Source organism: Abramis brama (genome assembly GCF_963993115.1).
Source record: "Abramis brama genome assembly, chromosome: 2".
Classification (NCBI taxonomy): Eukaryota; Metazoa; Chordata; class Actinopteri; order Cypriniformes; family Leuciscidae; genus Abramis; species Abramis brama.
The window spans coordinates 31,591,200-31,610,768 of NC_139964.1; the positions used below are offsets into that span (position 1 = coordinate 31,591,200).

Sequence of the window (19,569 nt, forward strand, 5' to 3'; positions counted from 1 at the left end):
GACTGAAGCGAAGAACGAATCCTCAACAGGCAGAACAATGGCTGACAGAGAGACGCAGGATATCCGTGAGAAACTGGACAAGGAACTGCACAGAAACATGAAGCAGACAGAGTACCAGCAACAACGATCTGACACTGAACCTGACAAACACAGCACTACATATAGGACTCATAAACGAGACACACCTGCGACTGATCTGATTGCTCGTCAGCACAGCTGACGCTGATAGGCAATCAGATCAGAGCAGTACACACAGAATGAACAAGCATACCCGCGAATCGTGACAGTCTCTGGTCTTCGTGAAAACAATGGCATCTTTTCCCAGACGCATGGACCCTGATTTAAACCCATTGCTGTAAACACGACTGGAATGTGAAATTTCGCTGCTTTCTTCTCGCTGAAACCAAAGCTTAAAAACATCAGGGAAATGTGTTAATATGTATTATATATACACAAATGTTAAAAATTTCTAATAAATTGTGTTTTACACTTTCGAACAACATTCCAATCAACCAATCAGATTTGAGAGACAAGTTTAGGGTTTATGTCCAGTTTAGGCTTACGACCAGGGTCAGGTGCTTCTACATCACCTCTCATTTCCCTCTGATTTTCTGTGAGTTAGGTTTAGGGGTAGGGATAGGGTTAGGACTACATTTTCAGACAGGACTGTTGTTCCAGGAACAACAAAATATGTTGACTGACCCAGGAACTTGTCTTACTCGGCAAAATCACAGTGACCGCTGTTTTCAACAGCACCAAATCAGCATATTAGAATGGTTTCTGAAGGATCATGGGATGGTAATGATGCTGAAAATTCAGCTTTGCCATCACATATTCAAATAGAAAAGTTACTTTAAATTGTAAAACATTTCACAAAATTACTGTTTTTACTGTATATTTTTGATGCAGTCTTTAAATGCAGCCTTGATGAACATAAAAGACTGATCAATACTTAATAGATCACCTGGTCAAAAGTTTACAGCTCCATTCATTCACAGCTCTAGGCAAGATAAGTATAGTAATTACAAAAAGCCAATTATGTGTTGTTAATTGTTCTGGCTTTGGGCCCTAATGCTCAGTGTTGGTTTAATGTTATAGCCTTTTAGTGCTAATGACATAAGACCACTGGTGAATCCCTTGAATTAAGTGACTAAGAGTTCTTGATTCTCTTGCAATTATAGCAACCAGTAATTACAAGTCCATTTCACACACTTTTCACTTGCTGTACTTAAAATTAATAATAAATTAGCTTAAGTGACTGGACAGGCATGCTGTTTTGCTTTGTACCTGAGCATCTTGTGCAGTCTGGCTCTGGTCAAACACTCCCCATTATCCATAAAAGAGAGACAGTCTAGTCCTCTGATGCGTGTCCAGTCTATCCAGATCTGTCTGGCACGAACATCTGGGTCATAAGCATCTGCAACACAATTCACTTTTCACGAAATAGTAGCCTATTCGACCAAAACTGAAACATCTGATGCAGTGTTGCTAATAGCGAGATTTAGCGCTAGATCCCCCCCCCCACCCAAAAAAAAAAAAGCTATCAGCGACCAATCTTGCGACTTTTTTGACTCCTGGGCAATGTTTGAAATCGTCCCCTAAACCCTCCTTCACTATTCCCTACATCAGTCCACTAATAAGGTGCCGACAGTTAGCACATGACATTTCTGAGGCGGCTTTTTCCATTGAAAAATTGTTGGCAACACTAATGAACTGTTTTATATGCCACTATCATATTTCAACATGGTGTCTCTTTTAACAAGAAATAAGTCGACAAAAGAGTGATTTAGACTAAATAACTCACCTATTAGTTCAGCTGAATGGCCAGATGTGGCTTATGGAATGAAGACATTTTAAGTGTTACATACAACAATGCAATACAATGCAAAACAATAATAAAACAATGCATTGACATTTACTTTTTACTTCTGATACTTTTTTTTTTTTTACTTTTAAAAACGAGTACTTCTGTACTTTTACTTCAGTAAAAATCTTTACTTTGTTGTGTACTTTGTTCACCACGTGATATTCTCTTCCAAACCAGTACTTTTTTCCATGGATTTTAAGAGAAAGCAATACAACTGGGTGAGAAAGATCATGGAATTTTATGTATTTTTGTAATGCAAAGTTTTCCAGATTCATGAAAGTATTATTTATATGTACAACATTCATCAATTTTAACATAAAAAGATGACAAGTTACAATCCACTGAGTAAAAATTTATTTTTAATTTAGGATTTATTGATGTAGTTGACATTGTATTTGCACTTTGCATCATTACATATTTAACATACACACCACATAAAGACCACATAAATCCTGCAATATGGATCTTTGAGCACAACATTTAGGTCTGTTCATTTTAACCCCTTAACTGTCACCCCCCTTTTTAAGAATGGACATTAAAATGCACTATTCAAGCTTAAATGGTTGTAATTCAAGAATGCTTTGGAGTATAGACCTAAGTTTGGTCTTGTTTTAAAGGGAAAAAATAGCAGATTATTGCTGAAGTGAAAGCATAATTTATTTAATATTTTTCTTTTAAAACAATTTCAAAACGGTTTTCACAGCATGAATTCTGAGATCGTAAGCTTTCAAATGATACCTAATTTATGATAACTACTAAAATATGTAAAAAAAAAAGGCTACTACTAAAAAAAGGCGATAAAAAAGATAATATTATATTTTAGAGGATAATATATATATTATACTTTTTAGAAGATAATATTATTTTATAATCTTTTATTGACAAATACTAGATTATATGTTTTCTTATGAAATTTTTGCATGAAAACCAACGTTTCAATTATTAAAAATGTGTGCGTCGACTTTGTGTGACAAAGGTCAGAACTCCTGTTATTATGTTATTATGCACTCTTGTCATAAATTCATCTATTTCTGTTCCTACATAATTTGTAACAAAAAACAGTCCTAAAATATCTATTTAGGAGTCTTAGACCTTTCCAACGATATATAGTTTGTCATGATTAGATTAGGATTTAATTGTAATATAGTGAAGTAAACTTAAATCCCGCTAGCAGGACGGTGACACTTAACTGCAGGTTCCAGATGATGATGCATTTTCATGTGTTTGCAGCCATGCATTGCATTTTAACAAAATTGTACTTTAAATGTATTTGGGTATTCTTTTTGTCTGTTCAGTAGAGCTTTGATCAAATGTTAAAGCTTTTTGTGTTTAATTTACAATAATAAGAAATTACACAATGCACATAGTAACTTTGTTTATTTTCTGAGTACCTGAAGTCTTAGTTCAGTCCAAAACTTTCTAGAACTAGACTGTCTGAAACTGGAGAGGTTAGTCTGAATGTGTCTGAACTTGACTCCATCTTTTCAACACAAACAAACACAACCAGTTCTCTCTTTCTTGCTTTCACCAGGGCTGCACTTTCTTCTCTGAAACAAACTGCCCATGAGGCTCTTTGGCCCCTGCAGGCAGCAATGCCAAGTACACTGGAGTGATGGCGCCCTCATCTGGAGATTTGGTTGCATTTGGTCCAGCCATGTCAGTCCTGACCCATCCTGGACAGCAGGCATTGCATAGGATCTCATCTCCAGGCCTCTCTTTCATCAGATTTCGGGCTAGGATTCTAGTCAGGGTGGTGAGGCCGGTTTTGGACACCCCATACGCAGTGCTGGGCCAGCCTTTTTCTGAATGAACCCCTTCCTGAGCGTCACAAACGAATCGCTCCATCAGCCCAACCAGTTCTTCCTCTGTGATGTCATCGCTTCGGAAACGGGCCTGGAGTTCTGGACTGCATCGGCTTAAAGCTATCGAGCTCATTACGCTGGAGACATTCACTAGCCGACCTAGAAGAAAATAAAAGCATTTGAGGGAAGAGAGGAGAAGAGAAAAGTCACCAGACAAGCAGGTTCTGCAAGGCATAACTGATATATGACTTACCTCCTGGCTTGATAATGGGCAAGAACTCATTGCACATATCTCTAGTAGCAAAGAAATTGGTCTTCAGTGTCACGTCTGCTTGGATCCCAAAGGGAGTTGTGTCTGCCACTGCCATGAAGAAATCAAACACTGTTTTCTTTACACATAACACAAAATTCTGACAAAATGTTAACCCTCTGGTGACCTTCTGTCATTTTAGACTAAGACATTTTACATTTTGAATTTTTTCTTCATCGGAATGGTACAAAACTTGGTGACTTTTGTGCGACAAAGATAATAGCAACTTTTCTCTCTACTTGACTTGATTTTTGAATAAGTACATGTACTCTTTACTCCAATACATTTGTGATAAGTAATGCAATTACTCCCCAAACTTTTTCAGCAGTTTATTTCTGCCACAAAAAAGCCATATCACCATCTACAGGGCATTGAGTGTACTATATCTTCATCTTGTGCTTTTGCTCAGTACTCACCCAAACTCATCAAGAAGGCGACATTACATGAATGTGAGTGCATTAGCTGATCACTGTGAATCGCAGGTGTTTTATATATGAGATGAGGATGTGGCTGCAGCCGGTGATAAGGCTTTGACTATTTAATTTTACGTAACTGTTATATTGAAGCAACCTTTTTCAAGGATATTGGTTTACTTGTGCCCTTTTTGAGCCCTTGAGCTTAAGTGAGACTTGAGTGTATACTTTTAAGAGGCTGTTGTGTCGACCTTGATTTATTGCTACATTGAAGTGTTCAGTTTGATTTTGATTTCAGAAAATAAACGTGATTGCTCTCCTCACAGATCAACTGTTTCTTGTTTTTCACTGGCATGTCTCTTAGTTGTTGAAGACTAGTGCATTGAAATCCAATACTTTAACCCCCGGTTTCATAGACAAGGCTTAAGCTAGTCCCAGACTAAATGCATGTTTGAGCTGTTTTAACTGAAAGCAACTTGCACTGAAATATGTCAGTGCCATTGTGTTGTCTCAAGATGCAGACCAGTAATGTTTTTTTCTAGGCACGTTATAAAAGCTACTTAGCCTAAATATTTTAATTGAACTAAAGTCTAATCCTGGCTTAATCTAAACCCTGTCTGTGAAACCAGGCCTAAGACTTTTACTCAAGTCGTATTGGAATTGGTGACTTGTAACTTGTAAAGGAGTAATTTTCACGGTAAGGTATCTGTAGTTTTACTCAAGTAAGGTTTCCAGGTACTCTTAACAAATGTCTTTAGTTACTTTTGAAGGCGATCCCAGCGTTGTTGACGAGCACGTCCAGGCCCCCGTACTTCTCTCTGAAGAAGTCCCGTGCGGTGCGGATGCTGTTTGGGTCATTAATGTCCAGCTGATGGAAAAGAGGAGTCAGCCCCTCCTTCTTCAGACTGTCCACCGCTGCGTTTCCTAGACCAACATCCCGGGCTGTCAGGTACACGTCCCCGGCGTACTGTTTGCACATTGCCCGCACGATTGCGAACCCGATGCCTTTATTTGCACCAGTGATCAGAGCTACTTTGCTGTTGCTCATTGCTGTAATGTGTCTGCAATGGAAAATAAACTGAAAATAACTGCATATCCTGTGGCATAACAGAAACAACAGCCTAATTAATAAAATAACGAATTTGAATGCATTTGGAAAAAGTAAGCATGGTTACAACAAAACACACCTGTTTTACTCCGTCCAGGTTTGTTTTTGCCTGTTTTTTTTTAGTGTGTCGCTGCTTACTGCGCATGCGCGGAAGAATACGCTTTCATAAGCATCGCAGTTTGATATTTATGTCATGTGTATCAAGTTTTACTTGCCGACAGAGCGATGATTATGGGCGCTTAAAAAAATTTTTCAACGTCAATATTTAAAATTATTTTTTTTACATACTCCGATTGGTTCAAACTAAGACAATGACGTAGCGAAGACTTAAGCACGTGATCCGGCTGTGTTTTTGACCATGTGGATGTGTGTTTTGTTTCTAACTGAGGTTTAGAATGACATTACACCCGATACAAGCTTCGTGTAGCGCTGTTATGTGGACACTTTAAGATGAATAAATCTGGGTGCCGTACTGGGAGAAGAGCGAGGAAAAAAAGACGGAAAAAACACGAGTCTCATGTCTCCAAAGGTATTCTGTTTCTATGCTGATATATTGTAACTTTGTAGTACAGTGTGTATAATGCTTGAATAAATGTGTTGTATGTATTTTGGTCCTAGTTACTCTGACTCACGAAGCACAGTTTGTTCTTTTGAGGAGATGGCTGAAAGAAAGAGGATTCACCTCACAGTCTCTCATCCCTGTCAACTTCCATGGCAAGTAACAGATAGTTAGAGATAGAAGATAGTTTTCACACTTATGTAGTGATTATGCTAACTTATATTTTTTTTCCTCAGACACTGGAAGAGGGCTTATGGCAACTCAGACTATCAAGGTACTTTGATAAATACTGCAGGTCAAAAGTAATAAATAAATAAATAAATACTTATGCTCAACAAGGATGCATTTATTTTAACAAAAAAATATTATTGAAATTATTATATATTATTATTATTATTACCATTTAAAACACCTATCTTTTCTGTTGCAATGTATTTTAAAATGTAATTTACTCCTGTGATAGACTTTTCAGCAACCTTTACTCCAGTATTCAGTCAAATAATTCTAATATGCTAATATGGTGCTCAATAACCATTTCTTATTTTTTATCACTGTTGAAAACAGTTGTGCTGCTTCACATTTTTTTGAAACCATGAAATACTGCCATTCAAAGATTTTGGGTAAGCACAGTTAAAAAAAAGAAAATAAACGAATATATTTATTCAGCAGGAATGCGTTTAATTGATCAAAAGTGACATTAAAGACATTTATAATGTTACAAAAGATTTCTGTTTGAAATAAATGATGATATTCATCAAAGAATCTGGAAAGAAAAATGTATTGCGGTTCCCAAAAATTTTTAAGCAGTAAAAACAACATTTTCAACATCGATAATAACAAGAAATGTTATTGATTGGATTCAAATATCTGAAACCACATTGAAAATATATTTGTCACCTTTTCAGGCCAAAGACATGGTGATTTCCTTACCTGAGAAATGCTTACTGACATCCAGCACAGTTCTGAAGAGTTACATGGGTGACTATATACAAAGGTGCTTTTGGACATATTTCACCACAAAACTAGATTAGATTAGAATGCTTTTTTAGGAGGACCGTGCAAGATTTTCTGTGCACCCAAATATTTTCTCTTTCTACTGTAGATGGCATCCTCCCATATCTCCTCTTCTGGCTCTTTGTTGTTTCCTCATTGCTGAGAGACATCGTGGAGATGCATCAGAGTGGAGTCCCTACATTAATATCCTCCCAAAGACCTACACGTGCCCTGTGTACTTGTCTGATGACATCATTGGCCTTTTGCCTAGGAGTCTCCAGAAAAAAGCTACAGAGCAGAAAGAACAGTTTCAGGAACTCTGCTGCTCTTCCCTGATGTTTTTCAACTCCCTCCAGCCACTCTTCAACCAGCCCACAGAGGAGTTGTTTACCCAGGATGCACTGCGGTGGGCTTGGTGTAGCGTTAACACGCGTACGGTGTACATGGAGCATGATCGGAGCAACTATCTCTCCAGGGAGAAAGATGTCTATGCACTTGCACCGTACCTTGACCTGCTGAACCACTGTCCTAATGTCCAAGTAAGAGCATCTAACAGAAATACACTACTGTTCAAAAGTTTGGGGTCAGTAAGATTTTATGTTCTTGAAATAAGTCTCTTATGCTCACCAAGGCTGCATTTAATTGATACTTTTAAAATTACTCGATACAATTGATAATTGTAAAATGTAATTTATTCCTGATCAAAGCTGAATATTCAGCATCATCAGTCTTCAGTGTCACATGATCCTTCAGAAATCATTCTGATATGCTGATTTGATGCTCAAGAAACATTTATTATTATTATCAATGTCGAAAACAGTTTTGCAGTATTTTGGTGGAAACCGTGTTTATAAAAAACAGCTTTTATTTGAAATAAAAAATCTTTTGTAACTTTATAAATATCTTTACTGTCACTTCTGATTAATTTAATGCTGTATCATTTACTTTTTTTTTAAATCTTACTGACCCCAAACTTTTGAATGGTAAAGCAATTTCTTACAAAACAGTAAAGTTGCATGGCTATAAGTAAGGAGAATTATTAAGTTTCCCTGGTGTGCAGGTTGAAGCTGGCTTCAACAAAGACACTTGCTGCTACGAGGTTAAAAGTGTCCAAGGCTGTAAGAAGTTCCAGCAAGCATTCATCAATTACGGTCCTCATGATAATCACAGACTGCTTTTGGAATATGGCTTTGTTGCTCCTGGCAACCCCCACAGCGTTGTATATGTTGATTTAGGTAAGCAACATGCATACTGAAATATTACATTTTCTGAACCTGTATCAATCACTATTTGTTGTTATTGTAGGAACTCTAAAGTTGTGTCTAAATGAAGGAGACAAACAGCTAACACAAAAACTACTCTACCTGAAGGACAATGATTTTTTAAGGTAAGTAACAGATATATTATGTCAATAACAATATGTGACATTTTTGGGTATCATGGTTTCCACAAAACTATTAAGCACACCTTTTTTTTTAAAGGTCCGCTTCACATGTAACTTTTGGTCTTCTAGCAGTTAAAAACAAATCTTCATGCATTTTGCAGAAGAACATTATTTTGGTTGTGCTTTGGCTCTGAGTGACTGTGTGGATGAATATGGTTATCCCACTGCTCATAAAACATTTACTACTAGGCTTAAGCGATATAACTAGTTTAGATGGAAAGGATCTCAAGCTGACTAGCTGAAGACGTTACTGTTGCTATACACTTTTAGCCTGGGAAAACCCAGACAAACCCCCGGCAAATTTAGATTTGCTCTGCAAGTAGTCTGGCAAAGAGCCCATTCAAGCCCATTTCTAATCCGTCCAAATCGAGGCACCAATCAGAAACGTTGAGGCGGGCTTTACACGATGACGATCGCTCTGATTGGTTTTAGGTCTAGCCTATCCAATTGCGCCCAGAGGCATTTGAGCGACGTCCGTTGGTGAAGCGCACCAACTTTTAAATGCATTATTATATTCAAATTGCAAACACATGAGGACAGTCTCCATGAAAGACCCACTGGCAGATGAACGTGCTACTACATTTCTCTCTCCGAAACGGTAGGAAATTAAATTAGATTTAATAGAGGATTTTAACTGTGACAAGATGATTGACAGGGTAGTTCAAGTGACAGGATGCACGCTACCGTCCGATAAAGATGACGAAGTAGTATGTCCCAAAGCTTGCCTACTTTTTTGCTACACATTCAAAAGTAAATACCTTTTCTTCACAAAAAGAGTACATACTTTTATGGCGTAGTGTAACTTAGGCGAATTGGGACGCAGCATATGGCTTTACACGATGCCGATCGCTCTGATTGGTTTTAGGTCTATCCAATTGTGCCCAGAGGCATTTGAGCGACGTCCGTTGGTGACGCCCCTTTGGAAATGAGTTATTAATGAAGCTTTGCCAGACCATAACTCAGTTACTACTGAGAATGGTCTGGTTTTAACCAGGCTAATACACTTTAATAGACACGGTACTCCCTTGAAAATAAATTCCAGCACAGCGCTACAACACCCATAATGAAATGACCCTTCACAAATATAATGCTTTAACTCTATTAGAGAGTTACATATGGCAATTTATTTGTTCAATAAAATACCTTACTCGAGTAATAAAAATGGCATCTCGTCGCTTTTACAACAATTCAATTCCCTCAGTTCTCGCCATCTCTGAAAAGCCAAGCTAATGTTGATGATTCTGTTGTTGTTATAACGGGTGATTCACCGGAGGTTCGATATTTATCGTGCTTCGTGTCAACCTTTCTTGCTTGCCGAGACAACTAACCTTTGCCATTTTTTGTTGAATAGCTTGCAAGGAGTACAGCATAAAAAGGCCACATTAATGTTCTTACAGTTTGATGTATAACTGTGTAATGTTGCAGTTCTTGAAGAGTGTTAATTTCAAACTCTGACTTAAATTCATGATCTTGGGGACATTTAGCAGTTCCAATAAATTCTGTTGTGTCATTACGTGTTCGTCATGACAGTGGCCAGTTCTTACAGTACAACTGTATAGAACAGCAAATTCAGTTCCCATATGTTCTCACTCTTCAGAAACTTGACATTTGGGATGGATGGCCCTTCCTGGCGACTGATGACTGCACTGAGACTGCTGTCCTTGACACCTGAGCAATAGTGAGAAGTTATCATCCTAAACACATTATTTGTATGAGTGGAAATTTTGACTGTGCGATAATGCAAAATACATGCCACAGCCTTGTCACTGTTATTGCTTTTACTTGCGTACATTTTATTTCATGACAATTATTTGAATACATTCAAAACTGACTTAATGCTGTTGACTGCAGTAGTAGTTGGAAGAGTGTCCTCTTGGGGGCAGCGGTGAGCCAGGATAGGGAAGAGTGGTGCATTCAGTCTGCCCTAAAGCTTTGCAATAACCTCACTGATGGCAATGTCAAAGCACTAGAGAGGGTGAGTCTAATTATAATCTATTCATTCTTAATGCTGCCATATGAAACCACTTACAGCCCAAGTCTTTCAATTTTTTAACAGCTATCGCAGCTCAAACAGGGTGCAAACCTGTCTCGCCTTGAACAACTGTGTGTGGTGGAGAGCCTGAGACTAGAGGAGCAAAGGATTCTGGAACACACACAGGTGGTTCTTCAAAACCTCCTGAGACAATAGTCACTGTGGTAACAGTAGGGCATTCCTCATGCTGTCACTGCCAAGATGTTGGTACAGAACCAACAGATCCGGTTAACCATTGTCCTACAGCCCTTAACCCAATCACCTCCAATGCTACGGGAAATATGGAGTCCAAAATACTTAAAAGAATAGGTCACCCAAAAACGAAAAGCTCAAACCTGTATGTCTTCCTTTTTTTTTTACGTGGAACTCGAAAGGAAACATTTTTAAGAATGTTCATGCTGCTCTTTTCTACCGTTGTAGTCATCTTAATTTTGTCCGAAAAGAACAATGCTCACTTTCACTGCATGGAAATGATCTGCGTGAACATTTTAGTAACATCTAGTGATTAGAACTTTTTAGGTGAACTTTTTCCTGCGTGACAATTTTGATAATAATGGTGGACAGGAAGACAAGGGGACATTTAGGACAATGAGATCTTAACAAATACCAATCTTCTATTGAAAGCAAATGAGCTGCATGCTGAGTTTTTGATAGAAGACCACTGATAATCAAATGCATACCTCTGAACAATGATGCCGGATTCTAGGTCAGCGTTATCTGTCCTTTTCCACACAAAGCTGCCCATATTAATGGGCAAGAGAAATGGGATCAGATGGTGGCGTTAATAATCCATTGGGAATGCTTGAGAAGGGGAGAATCGCATCTAAAGTCTGTCATAACTAGGGCAAAGTTCCTAGCCAAAATATTTCACGAAATACCAATTTCAAATGTTTATTATATATATATTTTTTATTCATATGTTTTGCTTTGTGATGCTACTATTGTTTTAGAAAAAAAGGAGCTTGATTTCCATTTAAAGAATTTTAATGTGTTTACAATTAAAAGTGCAACTGAACACATGAGATTAATAACAACGACGACTACAATTTACATATGGAAAACATATTTTCAGTCCTCTTCAAAGCTTAACAACTATTCTCTTCCTTGTTTGCTTTCTCTGCACCATCTCCATGGAGACTGTGGCTTCATATAAAGGCACAGGTTGCTCCAACTGCGGCCTGTGCAGAGACAAGAGTCAAATTCAACACCATTCACAATGACAAAGATGATTTCACACTTTTCCTCTCTGCATTACAGACACAGTCCACATACATTCAGTTTTAAGTTCATAATTTCTCCTGTACAGACTCTCATTCATACAACCTTTTGCTCCTTTCACACACTTGTTTGTTCCTCATTCTCACCTGAAAGTGCCTGTGCTTAGTTTATCCATCACATCTTTCAAGATATCTGAGAGAGAGCAGACTAAAGGCGAATAACCCAGTTAAACACCGGAAACCGTGTGCCTTGGATGTTGTTGAAAAAATCGTTCCAGTAGCCTGAGGACACTGGGAGAAAACCCTCAGGTCTCAAATATATCAAATTGGCATGGACAAGCCATATGCACACTGAGGAACCCAATGACCTCATTGCAACATATAGCGATTTAAAAACGATGTCTGATACAATCTAGTCGGATCTCTGTTCTTCATTCCGCTTGAGAGTAAAACATTAGTGGTTTGTCTAAAGAATAAAGATCTGCCTATCAGAGCCAGAGTCTATATTAAGGCTTCATGGCAAATCATTTACAAAAGAAAATGCATACAAGTCACTTTGGATAAAAGCATTTTGTTAAATACATAAACTACACTATAGATTGAGCTGGATCTCTTAAACATAGGCTGCATTTACATTACATGGTTCAAGTGACCCAATACCAATTTTTCCCTCCCCAGTGGCACAGATCGGATATGACCCACGAACGTGTAAGTAAAAAAGCACATGTATTCTGATATTCTCAGATCGATTTTAGGCCTCAGTCATATAAATCTGATATCAATCGGAAATGGGGATTTTGTTCTACCATGAAAGCGGACAGATTATGGGATTATATTTGTGCCTTTAAAATTTAACGGAACTTTTCAAGAAACGAATGATGGACATTGTCTTTGAAATTGTCTTTTTTGCTAACTGTTTTCTCCTCTTTCTTTCGCTGATCTGTACTTACAAATGCGCTTCCAGAGTTTTCATTTAAGCTTCTGAAGTTTTCGTTTACGCTCCCTGAGTTTTCGTTCGCCATTCTGACACATTTGTCTGCTCATTTGAACACGGTGTGTTCTCATTGGCTACTGAGTTTTTGATTGACAGATTCTTGACCTGGAAGTGAAGACGTCAGCGTTGAAAACAGTTAGTAAAACATGCAGTATATTAAAACAAAGTCAAAAATTTTGCCTGTGATTTATTTTTTTCTGGTTTCAAAGACATTTTATTCAGTTTCAATTTATATTTTCAATCATTTCTTGAAAAGTTATGTTCAATATTAAAGGCACAAAAATAATCCCATAACAGATTGGATATTCCCATCAATGCGAGTCGTACGTCATTGAAAGCAAAAGCTTGTATTATCTTTTCATGCATCCATTGCAAATCGCACCATTATTACTTCCTTTTTAGCCTAAGCTCTTCCGGGTCAGTACATCTACCGTAGGTTGTTTCACCAAGTGTACGCATAGTGTAAATGCAGATATCGGATATGGGTATCTTTTAAAAGATGATGTAAGCTGATCTTCAAAAAAATCTGATATAGTCAACGAATCGGAATTGGGCATCAAGACCTGAAGTGTAAATGCGGCCACAGAGTATTTGACTTTTCAATGCTGATAAACAAAGCAGAGGCCTGAATGCTTTGTGACATAACTGGGCCAATCAAGAGGCAGTGTTCAGTTACATATTAATTAAGTTTGTTGTAAAAGATACGAAGATATCGGCCCTGCTTGGCACGGGATGTTGTCCACACCTCGTCATTAAGAAACGAGAGAGACGCTGCCTTCAGGAAGAGAATGTGGCTGTCAGGAGGATCCAGCTTGGAAAAGAGGATAATGATTTTGTTAGGTGTATCTAAACCTGCTGCGAGTCAATCAATATTTGATGTATAAAATGAAGACAAAATGCAGAATGTTAAAGTGTATTGAAGAGAACAGGGAGCTACTAACCTGTAAGTGTTGTTCTGTGGTGACCCAATGACCTCCAACTGAAAGAAGGGTAAGGAGGTCATGTTTATGTGGACGATGACTCTGAGTTTCTGCCTCCTCCTCATAGAGTCTCACTGTTCAAGAAAGGCTCAAGATCATACACTGCTAATTGAAACTGAACTATGTGAAAATTAACATGACATTGAAAATGTAAATGTACACTACCATTTCAAGGTTTGAGGGTCATGTAAGATTATTTTTAAAGAAAATGAATGCTTTTATTCAGCAAGGACACATTAAATTGAGCAAAAGTGATACTAAAGTCTTTTATATTGTTACAAAAGATTTCTATTTCAAATAAATGCTGTTCTTCTGAACTTTAAATCAATCAAAGTATTCTGTAAAGTGCATCAGTTTCCACAAAAATATCAAGCACAACTGTTTTCAACCTAATAATAAATAATATTAAAAATAAATGTTTCTTGAGCACCAAAACAGCATATAATAATAATAATTTCTGAAGGATCATGTGACACTAAAGACTGGAGGCAAAAAATTAAGCTTTGCCATCAGAGGAATGAATTAAATTTCAAAATATATAAATAGAAAACGGTTATTTTACAATGCAAAAATATTTCACAATATTTCTGTTTTTACTGTATTTTTTTTTTTTACCAAAGAAATGCTGCCTTGATGAGCATAGACTTCTTTAAAAAAAAATAGTAGTGTAAAATAAATTACATTTTGCAACACAAATGCATGTAAGACTCAAAGTCAGTATTTAAATGTAATTAATTAAAATCAGATATGAGAAGACTACGTTGAAATGGTTAGAAATGTCATATAAAATAGCTGTAAACCTCCTGAATCAATGATGATGTCCACTCCAAGACCTCCAGTTTCTTCAAGGCACGAGTCCACCAAGTTCTCCTTTGAGTCCCAGACTCTGATCACACGAGCTGAAGGAAGAAATATACATTTCAGTACTGATGCAAAAAAAAAACCCCATCTAATTAATATCAACGAAGCACTTAAAATACTTGTACATGGTGTCAATCAAAGAATATGTTAGTGTGTGAACAGATATACAGTGCAATGCATAAGTGAATACACCCATGCTAAAGTTGACTAAAAAGAGGAATAAAAAATCATATTTTGGAAATTGAACTTAATGCCTTAATTAAAAAAATTAGGAAAAATCCAACCTTTAAGGACACCAATTTTCTTTGTGAATGAATAATGTATCGTAAATAAATAAATGTTCTTCCTTAAAATACATGGTGCATAAGTGAGTACACCCCTATGTTAAATTCCCATAGAGGCAGGCAGATTTTTATTTTTAAGTATTTAAAAAAAAAATTTTTTAGGATACTATGCATCCTGATAAAGTTCCCTTGGCCTTTGGAATTAAAATAGCCCCACATCATCACATAGCCTTCACCATACCTAGAGATTGGCATGGGGTACTTTCCATAAGATCATCTCTCAATGCAAATCAAACTAGCTTTTAGGCTAACTGAAATAAAATCATGCCAATCTCTAGGTATGGTGAAGGCTATGTGATGATGTGGGGCTATTTTAATTCCAAAGGCCAAGGGAACTTTATCAGGATGCATAGTATCCTAAAAAAAAATATAAAAAAATACTTAAAAATAAAAATCTGCCTGCCTCTATGGAAATTTAACATAGGGGTGTACTCACTTATGCACCATGTATTTTAAGGAAGAACATTTATTTATTTACGATACATTATTCATTCACAAAGAAAATTGGTATCCTTAAAGGTTGGATTTTTCCTAATTTTTTAAATTAAGGCATTAAGTTCAATTTCCAAAATATGATTTTTTATTCCTCTTTTTAGTCAACTTTAGCATGGGTGTATTCACTTATGCATAGCACTGTATACCTATTGAAGAGATTTCTGCCATACGCAACTTACCCAAAAGTGATTCCTGCACACCTTGAGCAAGTGCAAACAGCAGGAAGAAACAATATGAAGAAAGTCACATGGTGAAGAAAGGCAAAGAAATGCTCAAGGTTGAAGTGAGAAGATAACTTTCAGAAAAGGTTTGACAATCAATGTGAGTGAGTTTAAAGAAAGAAAAATCTAGGACAAATGAAATCTGTTGATTTTCAGAGGAACAAAGAAGAAAGGAAGAGGTTTGAATCTTTGAACTGCCAGCATTACAGCACATCTTTGAAATATGAGAACATGCCCTCTGCAACAATCAAAACTTAGAGATTTCTACATTTGATTAGACTTTGGTAGATTTGAGACTTCTCGCTTTTACAGAAAATGTGATGATGGTTTTCATATGCTCATGAAATGAGAACACGTATAACACTGTAAGTACAAGAGAACAGATAACTTTACAAGAGATAACAACTAGAGATTAAAAAAAGATTTGCCCCATTTCACTCCCCAGCCTGACATTTCAGTTTGTCTGGTGTTTATTTCAGAACAACTCATGCCAAGTTTTTCAAGAATCAAAACTTCCAGTGAAGCGGTAAGTCAAACCAAGCTTGGACTCCCTCCTAAACTGACACTTCATTGAGAAAATATCTTGGCTGTCATTCCTCTCCACAACGCACACTTCAGTACCCACCCACACTCGGTCGAAGCTCTTCCAAAAACTTCTGGTCGTCCGGAGACAAAGCTGTAGCCAAGACTTTCACACCGTGATAGTGGGCGAGCTGAATGGCCAGAACTCCAAAGGGCTGCATGCACACAAAACAGGAAGTACGATAATGATTTTAGACATCGAATGCAGGGCGCCAAACAATGGTTATAGATCTGCTGTGCTGATTCTGATATGAGAAGACCACTAAATGATAACAACAATAATCCCTTTTTTTTAAAATCAATATATGACAAAATTGACAAGTTTCAACATTGATACAGTATCGTTCAAAAGTTTGGGGTCAGTAAGATATATTTTTTAAATAAATTAATACTTTTATTAAGTAAGGACACGTTAAATTATTCAAAAGTGACAGTAAAGACATTTAGGCCCAGTTCAAAGACATGGCTTAGATTAGGACATTTATAAACTTAGGAAAAAAACATTACTGGTGTGCATCTTGAGACAAAACAATGGCACTGACATATTTTAAGATATGTTAGTGCAAGTTACTTTCAGTTAAAACAGCTCAAACATGCATTTTAGTCTGGGACTAGCTTAAACCTTGTCTGTGAAACCGTGGGTTATAGTGTTACAAAAGATTTCCATTTCAAATAAATGCTGTTCTTTGGGACTTTCTATAAATCAAACAATGCATCACAGTTTCCAAGATATTTTAAGCAGCACAACTGTTTTCAACACTGATAATAGTAAGAAATGTTTCTTAAGCAGCAAATCAGCATATTATAGGCATACCTGTGCAATAATCATGCTGTCTAATCAACATCTTGATATGCCACACCTGTGAGGTGGATGGATTATCTCGGCAAAGGAGAAGTGCTCACTAACACAGATTTGGACAGATTTGTGAACAATATTTGAGAGAAATAGGCCTTTTGTGTACATAGAAAAAGTCTTAGATCTTTGAGTTCAGCTCATGAAAAATGAGGGCAAAAACAAAAGTGTTGCGTTTATAATTTTGTTCTGTGTAGAATGGTTTCTGAAGGATCATGTGACGCTAAAGACTAGAGTAATGATGCTGAAAATTTAGCTTTGACATCACAGGAATAAATTATTATTTTAAAATATCTTACAATAGAAAATAGTTATTTTAAATGGTAATAATGTCACAATATAACTGTTTTTATTGTATTTTTTCAATCAAATAAATGCAGCCTTGGTGAGCATAAGAAACTTATACATAAGAGACCCCAAACTTATACTAAAACTAATAGGAATCATCAGGAAGGTGACCTCTGCACAGATACCTACACCAGCCCCATCCAGCACTAGCACAGTCTGACCCGCAGCCATCCGAGCCACAGTATGGAGAGCAGTGTAGGCCCTGAGACCGTCTTTAATGACCGCTGCTGCTTCAAACCAGCTCACTTTCTCAGGCTTCTGAACTGTTAGCATATGGAAATAAAAAGTACATTGTTAGAAAAGCAGTGTATCTTTAAGGAACTAGGTAGGAGTGTAATGCGAACGACAATACCTAAATCATATTCATCAATAAGCACTACGGAACAAAGGCCAGACAGCTCAGCATCCAGAGGGAGAATTCCTGAGAAGACATGCAAATGTTCATTTGATTATATAGAGCAGACTAATAAAAAAGAGAGTCTAATAAAGTTCTTACCAACAACCTCATCATCTGGCTGGAAAAACGTCACTTTGGGTCCAACTGGAAAAGGATATGCATCGCATTCGATTTATCAGTCAAGCTTATTTGGTTAGTAATCAGCAGTAAAAGGTAATGGCGTCAAATACACAAGAAGTCATGCAAACCTTGTAGAACAACCCCAGTGATCTCCCTTCCAACTGGGACAAGCTCACTCTCAAGCCTGAGGTCCTCGTACAGCTGGAAAACAGATTAAGAGATGGATGCAAATATTCATCAAAATAAAATGTAGTCTGTGAAATGTCCATCATGTTTTGTAAACATTTTGAAGTTTGGGCCTCCATACGCTGTTCTGCAGGTCAATCACATTAAATCACTAGACATCGTTCAAGATCTAGTAGACATGGTGAAAAATCATATTACCTTAAAATCAACCGGACTAAGTGCACAGATTTTTACTTGAACTTTGACCTGATGGCTGCCAATGTTAGTGGGTGCATTCTATGGAAAAAAAAGCAAAGGACGTCAGACAATTTCAAATATGCCTTATAACAGATTTGTTTAGGACACTCTGGATATGTAAATCCATGCATTTTCAGGCACTCTCACCGTCTCCTGTAAGACAAACTTCACATCACCCTGGTCTCCACCTGGTTTGCAGTAAAGTCCCTTCATGGCAATTCTAGCTGTTCTGGAATAAGAATAACACAAGCAATAACAACAAGCTGATTGAAATGCTGTATTAAACATATTATTGTAATAGTATGTAATACAGAACTATCTCGACAGAAATCCATCACATTTATTGCATGTGCAATCTCTTTTGCACTTGAATTGTTTAAGTTAAATATGATAAAATCCAATTTATGCAGAATACCTTACTCTTGCTTACTAGCTGCTTCTTTTCCTTTGCATAACCCTTTATGTCTCGCGTGTCGTTTTAAAGCATCAAAATTGGTGATATAATGTCTGCTTATGTTACGCTATATAACATTTTTGCAGGTAAGAGTATTATAGAAGCTACTAACATGCAGTTGACTGCGGTAGTGTTTTGTTCATTTCCGTCCCGTGACTCGTCACACGTGACGTGGTGGAGTAGAAGTATAAACACAGAGAAAGGAAACGCAACGCATCCGATGTATGAGGGATTATGTTAGATAACAGCATATTTGAACTAAATAAATGTACTCAGAAATTCTACAACATAGAGACCGACGTAACGTTACTCTAAATAAAATCAATGCAGCAGTTTATTTTTAAATCAATAAATAATGTAATAAATAACGTCCACGAATCTATAAATGAATCTGTTGAATCGATTCGCAAATCGATCTGAACGATTCGTTCACGAGGCGGTTCCCGAGTCGAGTTTCGGACCGATTCGTAACAAACCGACAACTAACTGATAGAAATATTCCGTATATTAGAAAAATCTCAAATAAAAAAAATGTGTGTCAATGGAAACGAGTCGGACTTTCCCATTTTCTTCCCACTAATTACATATATCGTATATTGAAATGTATAAATGTAATATTTATAGATTAAGTAAGGGATAATGTATAAGTTAGCGAGGCGGTTGTTAGCGAATAACAACCCCGATAGGCTGAACGGGAATCAGCCTGAAGGGGTTGTTATTCGTTATAACAACCGCCTCGCTATACATTATCC

General features: G+C 37.0%; 3 protein-coding genes across 12 annotated transcripts in view; 1 reads left to right on the forward strand and 2 right to left on the reverse strand.

Moving 5' to 3' along the window:
• Positions 1-2,747: 2,747 nt before the first annotated feature.
• On the reverse strand, positions 2,748-5,763 carry cbr1 (carbonyl reductase 1). The gene is made up of 4 exons (XM_084106959.1): positions 5,580-5,763; positions 5,155-5,453; positions 3,923-4,030; positions 2,748-3,828 (listed from the first exon to the last, which is right to left on the reverse strand). The coding sequence occupies exons 2-4, from the start codon at positions 5,438-5,440 to the stop codon at positions 3,392-3,394; spliced, it is 831 nt and encodes a 276-aa protein (XP_083963085.1). The 5' UTR covers positions 5,441-5,453; positions 5,580-5,763; the 3' UTR covers positions 2,748-3,391.
• Positions 5,764-5,813: 50 nt separating this feature from the next.
• Positions 5,814-19,569, forward strand: part of setd4 (SET domain containing 4) — a 103,315-nt gene continuing 89,559 nt past the window's right edge. The window contains exons 1-10 of one of the 3 annotated variants that reach the window (XM_084106932.1): positions 5,814-6,029; positions 6,119-6,214; positions 6,296-6,333; positions 6,965-7,053; positions 7,162-7,591; positions 8,113-8,287; positions 8,358-8,439; positions 10,094-10,174; positions 10,348-10,471; positions 10,553-11,554. In XM_084106932.1, coding sequence (XP_083963058.1) covers positions 5,951-6,029; positions 6,119-6,214; positions 6,296-6,333; positions 6,965-7,053; positions 7,162-7,591; positions 8,113-8,287; positions 8,358-8,439; positions 10,094-10,174; positions 10,348-10,471; positions 10,553-10,684 — 1,326 coding nt within the window. In that variant the 5' untranslated portion in view covers positions 5,814-5,950 and the 3' untranslated portion in view covers positions 10,685-11,554. The other 2 variants (XM_084106933.1, XR_014605079.1) reach the window with 2 other exon arrangements.
• cryzl1 (crystallin, zeta (quinone reductase)-like 1) lies at positions 11,495-18,990 on the reverse strand. 8 transcript variants are annotated; one of them, XM_084106948.1, is made up of 14 exons: positions 18,779-18,990; positions 18,511-18,592; positions 18,325-18,402; positions 18,069-18,141; positions 17,920-17,964; positions 17,776-17,844; positions 17,553-17,686; positions 16,266-16,377; positions 15,599-15,619; positions 14,520-14,618; positions 13,681-13,793; positions 13,445-13,550; positions 11,893-11,938; positions 11,495-11,706 (listed from the first exon to the last, which is right to left on the reverse strand). In XM_084106948.1, exons 2-14 carry the CDS (start codon positions 18,574-18,576, stop codon positions 11,607-11,609), a joined length of 1,062 nt encoding a protein of 353 aa, XP_083963074.1. In that variant the 5' UTR covers positions 18,577-18,592; positions 18,779-18,990; the 3' UTR covers positions 11,495-11,606. The 8 variants fall into 8 exon arrangements, with proteins under 8 accessions (XP_083963074.1, XP_083963076.1, XP_083963075.1 ...); XM_084106950.1 differs by having other exon boundaries at positions 18,930-18,984; XM_084106949.1 differs by having other exon boundaries at positions 18,784-18,976.